Genomic DNA, 14,871 nt, shown 5'->3' on the forward strand with positions numbered 1-14,871 from the left:
TTTTTTGCTTTTATTTTTATAGTTCCTCCTAAAGGGCGGGAATTAATGAGGTTTTCTTTTCTGGATAGGAATCCGACTCAAATTCCTCACCCCACTCAAGGATGTAACAGCCAAAGAGAGGGAGAGTGCTGTGTTCACTGTGGAGCTGTCCCACGATAACATCAGGGTTAAATGGTTCAAGAACGACCAGCGCCTGCACACCAGCAGGTCGGTCTGGATGGACGATGAAGGGAAGACTCATTCCATCACATTCAAAGACCTCTCTATTGATGATACCTCTCAAATCAAAGTGGAAGCTATGGGGCTAAGTTCAGAAGCTAAACTCACTGTGCTTGGTAGGTGCTTTTTTTCTATTTATTACATTAAACTCAGCAGAAATTTGTGGAGTTATCTATCATATAAAATTGTCTTCTAAGGGTTATATTGCATGAAAGCAGCCCCTGTCCTTATCAGGCGTCTTCCTAAAATATTTTTACCTAAAAATATGAGGACTCTCAGGTAATGAAGACTCAAGCTCACAAAAGAGCCAGTTCAGATCAGAAATAAAACTCTTAATTATTGAGCTCTGTCATGTTTAAAATAGGGTTATAAATACTTCTCATCTCCTCATTTTATCAAAATTATTTCAGAAAAGTGTTTTCAAACTTCTAGTAAGAGAGGAAGCACAGAAGTTACATTCATAAAAGTCATTATTTTTCTTGGCCCCTTAATAGCAAGCAGATTACATATGAAGTCTAACATATAGAAACTATTAATGGCAAACTATTGATATAAGAAAAACTAACAGTGTGAATCTGAAAGCTTCAAGGTGGACATAATGGATTCGCTAAGGAATTAGAAATTTAGCTGAGTCATGAAGGAACAAGTCATTATATTTGAAGCTAAATTTCTTAGTGTCTTTCAAATTACTATCAATAACATACTTCAAAATGTAAGGTAGATGGATGATTACTTCTTGATAAATCACATGCATTGGTTCCCTTTCTAACATATAGAGAACTTCTGAACATAAACATGTTAAATAAGCAAAAGCTTGGTACAATTTTAAAATATGCCCAGAACTCTGCGAGCGGCCTCTTGAACTTTCCCAGGGATTGCATTTCCTTGGTGGTTAATGAAACGTTTTCACTTACTCTTTACGTGCAGAGGGAGATCCATACTTTACCGGAAAACTTCAAGATTACACTGGCGTAGAGAAAGACGAAGTGATTCTACAGTGTGAAATTAGCAAAGTAGACGCACCAGTGAAATGGTTTAAGGATGGGAAGGAAATAGAGCCATCTAAAAATGTTGTTATTAAGGCAGATGGCAAGAAGCGCATACTCATCCTCAAGAAAGCCTTGAAATCAGATATTGGACAGTATACCTGTGACTGTGGGACAGATAAGACCTCAGGAAAGCTTAACATTGAAGGTGAGGAGATTTCCATGAGTTCCACTCTTGAAGCCATCAGCGTTATTTCTGCCAAAGGCTAATGACCCAAGCTGCCCCCTCCCTTTTCTAGATCGGGAGATCAAGCTGGTGCGGCCTCTGCACAGTGTGGAGGTGATGGAGACTGAGACGGCCCGCTTTGAAACTGAAATCTCCGAGGAGGATATCCATGCCAACTGGAAACTCAAGGGAGAGGCACTACTCCAGGCACCTGTGAGGCTATTTCTGAACTTGTCAACACCTAGAGGCACTGTGTGAAATAAAAAAGGACAGGCAAAAAGTCAGAATGCATGCAGGGCATTCCCAAAACATATCAGGTAGAGATATCAGACCTTAAGCCAAAGAGAGATACTAGGATCTACAAATTTAAAACATGATATCAGGTTCTCTTTCAGACCTTAAGCCAAAGAGAGATACTAGGATCTACAAATGCGCACAGACAGGCACACTTGCCTTCTTTTTGATCCAGGGTAGTGGTATAAGGTTGTAGATATCCTGCGATGCTGCTAGTTGGTTCCAAATTATACAGGTAGAATACATCATGCTTTCTGATAGTACCTGCAAACTTTATTTCACGAAAAAGAGCTCAAAATTACATCAAATCTCCTCACTAGTTATTTGTAACGTTCCTTTCATTAAGCTAGGACGGCCTCAGAAAAAAGATTGAAACCTTTTTTCTCTCTTGGCACAGGATTGTGAGATCAAGGAAGAAGGCAAAATGCACTTCCTGATTTTGCACAACTGCCGCCTGGACCAGACGGGCGGGGTGGATTTCCAAGCTGCCAACGTGAAATCTAGTGCCCACCTCCGAGTGAAACGTAAGTCGGATGTGTTTCTGGTGAAAGGAAAGGATGTGCTTTTGCAGACAATGAATGTAACATTAACTGGAATTATTTAATTAGTTAGAAAACATTATTGAAGTCCAGAAACTGGCTTTCTTGTATTTACTTCTTTGACATCTATACACAAGGTTCAAATTCCAAGGTTTTGGAAATTTCTCTGACCTTGCTTGCCCTTAGAACAAAAGAAAATTAAGCAAGTCATATTCTCCTGCTGTGTACTCCTTCCATTCAAAGTAGTAATGCATGCAATGAGGATCTAACTCAGCACTCTGAAAGACCACATCCCTTGACAGCTGTACAACTGTAACACTACAGGAAAACTCGGCTGTATGAGCACGTCAGACTCAAAAAGGGAGACGGGATGCGTGGGCTAACATTTTTGGAAGGTGCAAAGTGTTTGATGGGTATGGACAGGCTATGTGATCGCAGGGCCCCTGTCCTCTCCCAATCACAGTCTTAGTTATTTTGGAAGTCACATACCACATGTAGCAAGAGGAGCTTGATGCCTGGCAGAGAGACAGATGCAGTGCAGATTTCTTGCTGACCTCGTGTATCACCACGAAAGGGCCCCTACAAATACCCACCCTCTGGCTGCCAGCTCTCCCCTTCTCAGCACCAAGGGGCCAGGCCACGTTCACCTGAGAGTTAAAACGGTGGCCAGTCCTGCAGCTCTTTTCCTCTTGAAGAGAGCAACCACGAAGATTAATAATTAAGTGTATTTATTCGTTTGGAATTCCAAAATGAGTGATCCCAAGCTGTTTCCTTCTTCTCGTAAAGCACGAGTAATTGGTCTTCTGAGGCCGCTGAAGGATGTCACGGTGACTGCAGGGGAGACAGCCACCTTTGACTGTGAGCTCTCTTATGAGGATATCCCGGTGGAATGGTATCTCAAAGGGAAGAAACTTGAGCCTAGCGATAAGGTAAAAAGCAGGCGTGTGGTTGCCATGTCCTGCACTTCCTTTTTCTCTCATGCTCTCCATCTTCACCTGTATGTTCTTTGTTCTTTGCTCTTTCTAATGTCCCTTCCTCATCTTTTCCCTTCCCCTTCCCTACTCTAGCCTGATTTCTGTTGAAATTATAAAGCAGATTCATCATATCTTTGTTAGATTTAACCTGATGGTATTTTTATTGAAATGGAAATAAAAATTTTAGGTACAATAAGGTTTTCTGTTTTTTGAGGAAAAGACAAACACTCATTAGCTATCAGTGATAGTTGGTTTGATTAACTGGAAGACAGGAGGTATCAAAGAGGCCTTCTGACCGGATGCCTTGTAACAACAGCCCACATTAAGTTTTGTGACTAATTCTCTCCATGCTCTCTAGTGTTCTGCATATAAGGGGATTAAGAAGAGAAGATGGAAATTCCATTTCAGGCAGTTGATCAAGTAGTTGAGATAACTTCTGGGCAAATTTGCTCTTCAAGCATTTCTCCAAAGCTATTTTTAACCCTCAAGTGCTTTGAGCTGTGCAAATTCTGGAATGCCAAGTGGACTATTTACAGTGCAGCTGACAGTTGTGACAAGAAGGAGGGCTCTGAGGTTATCCACATGTGTGAGCAAATACACATTAAGTTTGAGGAAATAACCAGCTCTCAGTGTTAGCTCATCTATGCCCAAAATTTTAGCCATAAGTAAAAACTAGATAGACCCAAAATATAATTTCCCTAAATTGAGCTATCTGTTCTGCCCCCCTGTACAACAGTCTGTCTGTTTAAATTCTCTTGATAATTCTCCATTAATTTTGAATTCTTGGAATAAAACGTACAGAGAATGTCCAGTATAGGTTGGAAATAAAGCACAGGGCAGTATATTATTCTAGGACATTCTTTTTTCAATATTTAAAAAATAATATCAAAGATGGCATCAAGGCTTCAATACAAATCAAACTTTTAAGAGGTGAAGGAATAGGGCGCCTGGGTGGCTCAGTTGGTTAAGCGACTGCCTTCAGCTCAGGTCATGATCCTGGAGTCCTGGGATCGAATCCCGCATGGGGCTCCCTGCTCAGTAGGGAGTGTGCTTCTCCCTCTGACCCTCTTCCCTCTCGTGCTCTCTCTCATTCTCTCTCTCTCAAATAAATAAATAAATAAATCCTTATAAAAAAAGAGGTGAAGGATTATAATTTAAAAGGGATTCAGGTAACAAAGAGCCACAAAGTTGAGTGAAGTAATTAATAAGAAGGCAAATGCCTTTGAACAACTGTAGTAAAACAAGAAAAACGAGTATTCTACCAGAGCGATTAAAGGGGAATTCAGTAACAAAGTCCACCTGCTACAAGACAGTAATGGCCAGTCGGTCTCCTTTTTTACCAAGGACAGAAAAAGCCGCTGTGCTTTCAAATGGCAGCATGAGAATTAAGTTACATGTGAGGACACTTTCCCTGCAGTGAAGTCTTCTAAATACTGAACTAGGCAATAGAGGCATCTCCACCTTCAAGTTTGCTCTTTTTTTTTTTTTTTTGGAAATGTAAATTTGTCCTGTGAAGTGTAGTTTCATTGCTTTCATATCCAAATGCAGAGAACTGGTTGACTTTTTTTTTTAATTTTTTATTGTTATGTTAATCACCAGAACTGGTTGACTTTTCAAGATCCTTTGGACATTTGTAAACTCAAGACTTCAATAGAGGAACACTGCTTAAGGACAATATTATTCTTTTGCTACTGAGTATCTTTTGGTCAAATTAAGAGCTTTTTTTATTAAAAGATCAGTCTCATTAGTTCTAATGTAAAAAACTCTACTATTTTAATTTGAAATGTAGATTCCTAAAAAACTTATCCATATTTCTTTTATTTAAAATATATATATATAGTCACTAAACTTCTTTCTGGGAATAAAAAAGATCACTTTACTACAATGCTCTGGGGCCTCCTTGTGTCTCTCTTGCCATAAGAATTTTAATTCTTTAGCCATCCAGAATACTTCAGCTGTTTATAAACTTGCTCTTGTATTATTTATGTCTCTTTTTTTTCTTTTCTTTTTTTTTAAAGAACTGAAAGAGGGGCGCCTGAGTAGCTCAGTCAGTTAAGCATCTGCCTTCAGCTCAGGTCATGATCTCAGGGTCCTGGGATCAGGCTCCCTGCTTAGTGGGGAGTCTGTTTCGCCCTCTCCTTTTGCGCCCCCCCACCGTGTTCTCTCTCTCAAATAAATAAAATCTTTTTTAAAAAAAACTTAAATATAACTGTGATGTAATAAAGTGATTTATTACATTTTGCAGGTTTTGTTTAAATCTATCATAACAAACTTGCTAATATCAATTTAATTCAGACCTTTCAACTTCAGTTTGCAAAATGTTTAGCCTCCAAAACTACACCAATCAAACAAATACAGGTGATGGGAATAGGAAATCAAAAAAGAAAATTTTAGAGAAAATGAGGTTTTTCTCCCCCGTTCGGCCATCAGTCTGAGAAAGCACTGCTAAGTCCTAATTGGCCTTTAATAATTATGAATTTAAACTTTAACAGCTTGGTCACAGTTGTGCCCATTACAACAATATGTATTTTATTTTAAAATATTTTAAAAGGATAGTTTCTTAACATTATCCTTATAAACATAAACCACCACAAAATTCAGCTTAGTTTTTCCTTACATAATCAAGGTACATTGTATATGAGCTATTTATTGAGAACCATTGTGTTCCAAGGCAAATTCTTGGTAATAGAATATTCTAGAGCAGCCTCAGAGGAATTTAAATGATAAAACAATGTGTAAACTGATAAGCTATATCTGTAGATGGGTTGGAATCTGAAATACTTTAAAAGAATAGCCCTAATTCACAGTCCAAAATTTATTTTGAAACATCATTACAAAAACAAATTTTTTTTCCCATTCAAGCACCAGGTTGATTAAGTAGCTATGATGCAGGACATATCTTAATTACCTTCCCCTGTTTGTATTCCCTTATTGTGTTTTTGACCTTTCTCAATTATTAAGGTCGTTATATTAATAGCCATGCCCTTGTCTTAGCGTCATTACTGTGAAGATGGCCCTGTCTGTAGCCTGATTTGTAATTGTGCAAGCCACAATTATGGGACCTAATGACAGCCCATATCAAGGTGGTGTATTCTTTCGGACAATTCATTTTTCTACAGACTGCCTCTTCAAACCACCTAAGGTTGCATTTACAACAAGAATTTCTCACCCAAAAATTAACAGTGATGGCAGCATTTGTCTTGATATTCTAAGATCATGCTATTGCAGCTTACTATATGCAGTAATTCTTTCCTTCCTTTCATGATTTAGCTTTTCTAAGTTCTATCATATATATAAATTCAGTGGCAGAATGGAAGAAAATACTTATCTATATAAATATATATGCAGAAGTATAAACAGAAATTTGGCTAGGCATTTCAACATAAAAGGCCACCTCATAATTATGTAAGGGTAACTAGGAAAGCCTAAAACTTTCTTAAAAGATTCCAAACTACTGGTTAAAATCATTTTCAAAGGCATATGTGCTCTATATATGATTATAAAACAACTTAGAAAGCACTATTTCAAATTCTTTACCTGAGTTAATTAAATGTACCTATGTATGTACTGAATTGCTGTTTCATATAGTCTTAAACCGTACTTTTTTTTTTTCCAAAAAAACTAGGTGGTCCCACGTTCAGAAGGAAAAGTTCATACACTTACTCTGAGGGACGTAAAGTTAGAAGACGCTGGAGAAGTCCAACTAAGAGCAAAAGATTTCAAAACTCATGCCAACCTCTTTGTGAAAGGTAATTATAAGGCTTACTTTTAAAAACATGTGTAATGCAGAGGTTCATAAATAACGTCAATTCTCAATTATGCTGAGTACCACAGATCATTAAAATCCACCAAATATCCAAATTTTACTTTTTGGCCTAACAAAATAGTTAAAAAACTACTTTAAAAAAAAAGAGTCAAAATGGACTAGAATATGTTTTACTTCCTCTTTCTGTCCCCCTGTTTATGTTGCTTTCAATAAACGGCTAGAGGAAGAATTATTATCAAACTGGGTATCTATCATTTTATTAACCGAGACCCGGCTACTGTGTCCTCGATGTTTCATATTGTTTAAAACAACACCTTTCCTCTGTATGTACAAATAATGATGAAACATCATTATTAGAGGAAAGCATCCAAGTGGAATCAAAACTAACAAATGCAATTTAAAAACAGAAAAAGCCCTGGCAATATCAGAAGAAAGTTGAGGAGGTGCTCAAAGTCTTGGAGAAGGAAAGGAAAACTACCTTGGCTAATTAGTGTGATTCTTTCAGAACCCCCCGTTGAGTTCACTAAGCCTCTTGAGGACCAGACGGTCGAAGAAGAAGCCACCGCAGTCCTCGAGTGTGAAGTATCCAGAGAAAATGCTAAGGTGAAATGGTTCAAAAACGGAACAGAAATTCTCAAAAGCAAGAAGTATGAAATTGTGGCTGATGGCAGGGTCAGAAAACTTATTATACACAGCTGTACCCCAGAGGATATTAAAACATACACTTGTGATGCTAAGGATTTTAAGACTTCCTGTAACCTGAACGTCGTGCGTAAGTATTCTTACACAGGACTTTTCATTTGCAACTCTGATAACAACAACAACAACAAAAAAACCCTGCCACCTCTTGCATGCCCTTCTTGGCCTAACTGTTTTCTTGGCAACTTATAGTATCAATACTGACATAACCTGATCCTTTATGTGTTTAAAAAAAAAAAAGAAAGAAAAGGAAAGACAAGCTATTCTACTATATCTGATCTGATAAGGACACATTGATCACTTTCACTGTGCTTCTGCCTAGTGAGCAGAGGTACGCTTTGTAATGGGGCTAAACCTACTATAGGAATATCCTGAGACAGATAAGGACAAATTGAATGAAAGAGACAAGAAAGGAGTCATGATTTTAAAAAAGAAAAAAAAAAAGAAAAGAAAGGAAAGCAATTTCCGCTTGGAAAGAAATGAATTCTCAGGTGTCAGGAACAACTAGAAAATGAGCATGAAATTGCAGTTTGAATAGGTTCACGCTAAAGTCCGCTGTAATATGATAAAGCCCACCTACATAATGCTCTTTGAAAATAAGGAAGGATGATAAGATGGAGCGAAGACTGGATTCTTGAAGTCCTGTGAATGAAGAGAACACTAATGGTTTTTAGCATTACTTCTTCCTTTGGTGAAAGATACATCTTGTTTCTAAATGTCACATGCTAGCTCATTTCTTCATTCGTTTGTCCAGTGATAACATTTTTCAGTCTGTATTTTTGTGCGATAGCTGCTGTTTGGTTTAGTTGCTTCTCATCTGTCAACAGCTACAAAATAGTGGCTTTGATTGTGCTTCCATGCATCTTGTACTGTTTTATTCTTTCCTCTTTGTGGTCGCTCTGCTTTTAGCTAATCAGAGAGTAGCTTCTTGGGTCTCCTTCCTCCCTTTGTCATCTACTTTGTTACCACGCCAAGAAGCCTCAGCCACCATGAGCATATCTTCAAGCCTACTGGCCAGCATTTGTGTCCCAGAATTTCACTGATCAAGAACGATCATCCTGGGAAGGACTCACAAGGAGCCCTAAAAGGAGGGGCAAGGGGGCAGCTCTCTAATCCTACCATCTGCTGACTTAATTCTGGAAACAAATGAAATAAGATATGTTAAAAAAAAAAATCACCCACCCATACAAAACACATTGCTTTGTTGCACTAATAAATGCCTGACTTATGTGTGACATCTTTGAAGCATAAAAAAAAAAAAGAAAAAAAGCTAAGTATGTGATTTCAATTGCAGACTCATGCCTCTTAGCCATAGAAAAGACTGGTTATAGCACTTCAAGCTGCATTATTATTGAATTCTGCTAATTTCTCAAAGATTAATTAGCCTGCCTTAAATAAAATAATGTTTCTTTGTTACTGGTGTTTCCTTTGACAATATCAGCTTTCAACTCTGGAGCAGTATCAATGAGAATTTTTCTTTCTGCCATTATTCAGGAGAACCTCGTTGGTGATTGATAGGTTGTAGATATAGATATATAATCAGTTGGACATATAGTATGCCACATAGTTTTATGAAACCTACAGAGTTATGTAAAAAAAAAAGGGGGGGGGAAGTATACATGAACGGCAGCTCCAAGTGCTTTCAAAGTCTGTTATAGTCTATTAAGATGGAAAGGCCCTGCAAAAGACTTTTTTAAATAAATACCACAGTAATGTCAGAGTAAATTGCTAGAAACCTCATTTTGAATTCTGATGACCTTCTCTTATAGCTCCTCATGTGGAATTCTTAAGACCACTCACCGATCTTCAAGTTAAAGAAAAAGAAATGGCTCGGTTTGAGTGTGAAATTTCCCGAGAAAATGCTAAGGTCTGTGAACGTATGATTGCTCTCTTGTGTTGTCAGATACCTTTGTTTACTTTTGGCCTAGACAAAATGGAAAAAAAAAAAAAGTGAATCAAACCTGAGTATCACTTTGCCTTTGGATTAAAGATTATTACTTTGGTGTGAAATACATACTTGATTCACTGTTTTCTTTGTAGTATTCATTAACTATTACTTGAAAAACATGGACTCACAATCAGGAGATTCAGATATTATTGGTTTGGGCCATACGAAATTGCTATGTTCTTAGGCTAAGAACAAATATCTGCAATTCCGTATGTCTCATTAACTACCATTGGCAAGTCAACTTTGAGTCTCCATTTACACATCCAGAAAAAAAGGACTTAGTCTGCATGATATCTAAAGCCCTGAAAAAAAAAACTGATATGATCCCATTATCTTTAATAACAGCAGCTCACTTAACAATAACTGAAGAAGTTTGTTCTTGCCCTTTTGGGTTTAGGTTATATTTGTATTTACCACTTTGGTTCTTCTTCACACCATAGTCAGTCCTGTTGGCTGTTTTCAAAAAAACCTCAGAATCCTAATTCCTCTTAAGGACACATATGTGAAGGAACGATAAGAAAACTGATAAAAGTATCTATGTATCTCAAATATAGGTTCAGTGGTTTAAAGATGGTGCCGAAATTAAAAAGGGCAAAAAATATGACATCATATCTAAGGGAGCAGTGCGCATTCTTGTCATCAACAAATGTCTACTGGATGATGAAGCAGAATATTCCTGTGAAGTAAGGACAGCAAGAACTTCTGGCATGCTGACCGTACTGGGTAAGAGTGCAGTCTTTCTTTACAGAAGTAAATGTTTTGGGGAAAAAAAAAATAATTTTCAGTTTAACTCAATGTTGCTCTCGTTGCTCTTCTTGCAGAAGAAGAAGCTGTCTTTACAAAAAATCTTGGCAACGTTGAAGTTAGTGAAACAGACACTATAAAACTGGTTTGTGAAGTCTCCAAGCCTGGAGCAGAAGTGGTTTGGTATAAAGGGGATGAGGAGATCATCGAAACAGGAAGATACGAAATCCTTACTGATGGACGAAAGAGAATCCTGATCATTCAGAACGCTCATCTTGAGGATGCTGGCAACTACAACTGCCGACTCCCAAGTTCTCGAACTGATGGCAAAGTCAAAGTCCATGGTATGAAAATTACAACAAGTCATATTTTAAGAATTCATACTTGATTCTTTTAAGGTAGAAATGCTGAGCTTTTAATACCTTGCAACGTCTCCTTTCCAGAACTTGCTGCCGAATTTATCTCAAAGCCTCAAAACCTTGAAATACTTGAAGGAGAAAAGGCTGAATTTGTCTGCTCTATATCAAAGGAAAGCTTTGAAGTCCAGTGGAAGAGGGACGATAAGACACTTGAATCTGGAGACAAATATGACATCATTGCTGATGGCAAAAAGAGGATGCTGGTTGTGAAAGACGCCACATTACAAGATATGGGCACTTACGTGGTCATGGTTGGAGCCGCCAGAGCGGCAGCTCACTTGACAGTAATTGGTACATTTGTTTTTGCTTCTTGGGTTTGCTTACATTTGTCTCTACTTTGGTCCTTCTTCTTACTCTAAGAATTGTTGGTTGCTTTCAGAAAAACTCAGGATCATAGTTCCTCTTAAGGACACTCGTGTAAAGGAACAACAAGAAGTCGTCTTCAACTGTGAAGTCAATACTGAAGGTGCCAAAGCCAAATGGTTCAAAAATGAAGAGGCCATCTTCGATAGTTCAAAATACATTATTCTCCAAAAAGACCTGGTCTACACCCTCAGAATTAGAGATGCGCGATTAGATGATCAAGCCAATTACAGTGTGTCTCTGACCAATCACAGAGGTGAAAATGTGAAGAGTGCTGCTAATCTAATAGTAGAAGGTAAGTCATTTATGTGGAATTAACAAGAGTTTTTAAATCAGTATCTATTGTGAAAATAGTTCAAGTCAACATTATTCTTCTCCTTTACAACAGAGGAAGACCTCAGGATTATTGAGCCTCTAAAAGATATTGAAACAATGGAGAAGAAAACGGTCACATTCTGGTGCAAGGTGAATCGCCTCAATGTAACACTGAAATGGACCAGAAATGGTGAAGAGGTGGCTTTTGACAACCGTGTTTTATACAGAATCGATAAATATAAGCACTCTCTAATCATTAAGGACTGTGGCTTCCCAGATGAGGGTGAATACATGGTCACCGCTGGACAAGATATATCTGTTGCCGACCTTCTGATCATAGAAGCCCCGACAGAATTTGTAGAACACTTAGAAGACCAGACAGTCACTGAGTTTGATGATGCGGTCTTCTCCTGCCAGCTCTCCAGAGAGAAGGCAAATGTGAAATGGTACAGAAATGGGAGAGAAATCAAAGAAGGCAAAAAGTAAGTGAAAGCCTCTGAAGTTCTATTTCTGTAACTACCTGTTAATTGCTTGACAATTTAGTGATCATTATGCAAGCTAACAAATAATTCGATCTCCTCTCTTAGATACAAATTTGAGAAAGATGGAAGTACACATAGACTCATTATAAAAGACTGCAGGCTGGATGATGAATGTGAATATGCTTGTGGAGTAGAAGACAGAAAATCTCGAGCCAGACTTTTTGTGGAAGGTACACACTGAGTGAAAGGACAATTTTGATATTAGTACCAGTTTTTATTTTTTTTTACTTTGCTTTTTTTATTATATTAATCACCATACATTACATCATTAGTTTTTTATGTAGTGTTCCATGATTCTTTGTTTGCGTATAACACCTAGTGCTCCATGCAGAACGTGCCCTTTTTAATACCCATCACCAGGCTAACCCATCCCCCACCCCCTCCCCTCTAGAACCCTCAGTTTGTTTTTCAGAGTCCATCGTCTCTCATGGTTCATCTCCCCCTCCGATCTCCCCCCCTTCATTCTTCCCCTCCTGCTATTAGTACCAGTTTTTAAAGGTGATTAACCCAAATATGAACATGTTTGTATTCATTTTACATTTCTTTTCAGAAATCCCTGTTGAGATCATCAGGCCTCCCCAGGATATTCTTGAGGCCCCTGGTGCTGATGTTGTCTTTTTTGCTGAGCTCAACAAAGATAAGGTGGAAGTTCAGTGGCTAAGAAATAACATGGTTATTGTTCAGGGTGACAAACACCAGATGATGAGTGAAGGAAAGATACACAGGCTACAGATTTGTAATATTCAACCTCGTGACCAGGGTGAATACAGATTTATTGCCAAAGACAAAGAAGCCAGAGCTAAGCTTGAACTGGCAGGTAAATCCCTTTCTTTTATTTTCAAATATCCTCACAATATCACAGATAACTCTGTTAAGTTTCAGATTTCACAATTAATGAGTTGATGCTTGTGAGAGCCTTTTATTTCTGCTAGGCTCTATCCACGTGTAACTTTTCTAATGTCTCTTACCACAAAGTGTCCTGAGTAAGAGGTCATTGATAGCATTCTTCTTTATATGCTAGAATCTTGAACAGGTGCTGGCACATGGTGGCTGTTCATTAATTCCTAGAATTAACATATTGCCCTGAAAGTCATCCCCAAAACTCAGACCTAGAGAAAGCTCTGGTCTCTTCTATTTTCCAAACCCCTCTGGAGCCTCTTAGGTCTGTTCTCATCCTGACTCTAGCTTCCAAGACATCCTAGTGGGTTGTCATTCTGAAAAAGCCATTATTGTTTCCCTTGTACATAAAAATTTTGTCTGGTTTATCTTGAACTAAGTATGACATGCTTACTTTATAAAAACAAACAAACATGTTTTGTACTATATTTAGTTCTCTATTATTTTTGGCAAAGAAAGGAGATTTTATGGTTTTAGATCATTCTTAATCCTCTGTTTTCAAGTCTGACAATTTGCAAAGAAGCTCTCTCTCCTCTAAAGTTATTGTGCTATACTTCCAAGGTTATGTAACCAATATTTGCTAACAAATACATAGTAAAGAAGCTATGGTGTAGCTGGACTATAATACATAACTCAAAAGCATTCACATGTTCTTTTTCTCACTAGCTGCACCTAAAATCAAGACAGCTGATCAAGATCTTGTGGTTGATGTTGGCCAGCCTCTGACAATGGTGGTGCCCTACGATGCCTACCCTAAAGCAGAAGCTGAGTGGTTTAAAGAAAATGAACCTCTGTCTTCAAAAACTGTTGATACGACAGCTGAACAAACTTCTTTCAGAATTTTAGAAGCTAAGAAAGGAGACAAAGGAAGGTATAAAATTGTGCTTCAGAACAAACATGGAAAAGCAGAAGCATTCATCAATTTAAAAGTTATTGGTAAGCCCTTGCATCGCTTGGACTCAATTGGCAGAGCACAATTAAAAGCATGGTAACACACTAAAAAAATTTTATACGTGAATTTCAGATGTTCCAGGGCCAGTACGTAACTTAGAAGTGACAGAAACATTTGATGGTGAAGTAAGCCTCGGCTGGGAAGAGCCATTAACTGATGGTGGAAGCAAAATCATAGGTTATGTTGTTGAAAGACGTGACATCAAAAGGAAGACGTGGGTTCTGGCCACTGATCGTGCAGACAGTTGTGAGTTTACTGTCACTGGACTACAAAAAGGCGGAGTTGAGTACCTATTCCGTGTCAGTGCAAGGAACAGAGTTGGCACTGGTGAACCAGTAGAAACTGACAATCCTGTAGAAGCAAGGAGTAAATATGGTAAGAAGTTTTTAAGTAAATTGGAAACGATCTTATCTTTGCTTTTATCCCTGATTTAACCCAAAGCCATGTTTTCTTCTGTAATGAAATCCAGATGTGCCAGGCCCTCCTTTGAATGTAGCCATCACTGACATAAATAGATTTGGGGTCTCACTGACATGGGAGCCACCAGAGTATGATGGAGGAGCTGAGATCACAAACTACGTTATTGAATTAAGAGATAAGACTTCTATCAGATGGGACACTGCCATGACAGTAAGAGCTGAAGACCTGTCTGCAACTGTCACTGATGTGGTGGAAGGACAGGAGTACAGTTTCCGGGTCAGAGCCCAAAACCGAATTGGAGTTGGGAAACCAAGTGCAGCCACACCCTTTGTCAAAGTTGCTGATCCAATTGGTAAGCCCATCAAAAAAAAAAGAAATAATTACTTCATGAAATCTAGAAATTAGGCCTATTAAAATAAAGTTAATGAAAAGGTAGAATATCAAAAAGATGTGAACAAAATCATAGAAATCCAGACAGTGCCTACTTAATTCAGTGAATTCAGTAAACCTAATATTTTAATGGTGATGGTAGAAATTATACATTAATAAATTACTGAATTAAATGGTG

The 14,871-nt window shown here is 38.1% G+C and overlaps 1 protein-coding gene across 1 annotated transcript in view; it reads left to right on the plus strand.

Annotated features, from left to right (window-relative positions):
- Window positions 1–14,871, plus strand: part of TTN (titin) — a 267,591-nt gene that overhangs the window by 162,530 nt on the left and 90,190 nt on the right. Inside the window, exons 185-202 of the mRNA XM_073881860.1 lie at window positions 69–335; window positions 1,147–1,413; window positions 1,505–1,644; window positions 2,123–2,249; window positions 3,051–3,193; window positions 6,864–6,987; window positions 7,510–7,776; window positions 9,473–9,570; window positions 10,206–10,374; window positions 10,473–10,739; window positions 10,839–11,105; window positions 11,194–11,472; window positions 11,566–11,974; window positions 12,080–12,204; window positions 12,585–12,851; window positions 13,598–13,867; window positions 13,956–14,258; window positions 14,353–14,655. Of these exons, the coding sequence (XP_073737961.1) occupies window positions 69–335; window positions 1,147–1,413; window positions 1,505–1,644; window positions 2,123–2,249; window positions 3,051–3,193; window positions 6,864–6,987; window positions 7,510–7,776; window positions 9,473–9,570; window positions 10,206–10,374; window positions 10,473–10,739; window positions 10,839–11,105; window positions 11,194–11,472; window positions 11,566–11,974; window positions 12,080–12,204; window positions 12,585–12,851; window positions 13,598–13,867; window positions 13,956–14,258; window positions 14,353–14,655 (4,092 nt within the window). The remainder of the gene's footprint in view (window positions 1–68; window positions 336–1,146; window positions 1,414–1,504; window positions 1,645–2,122; window positions 2,250–3,050; window positions 3,194–6,863; window positions 6,988–7,509; window positions 7,777–9,472; window positions 9,571–10,205; window positions 10,375–10,472; window positions 10,740–10,838; window positions 11,106–11,193; window positions 11,473–11,565; window positions 11,975–12,079; window positions 12,205–12,584; window positions 12,852–13,597; window positions 13,868–13,955; window positions 14,259–14,352; window positions 14,656–14,871) is intronic.

This window comes from Callorhinus ursinus, unplaced genomic scaffold (genome assembly GCF_003265705.2).
Source record: "Callorhinus ursinus isolate GAN/ISIS: 27379988/994484 unplaced genomic scaffold, GSC_fseal_2.0 scaffold2, whole genome shotgun sequence".
Taxonomy (NCBI): Eukaryota; Metazoa; Chordata; class Mammalia; order Carnivora; family Otariidae; genus Callorhinus; species Callorhinus ursinus.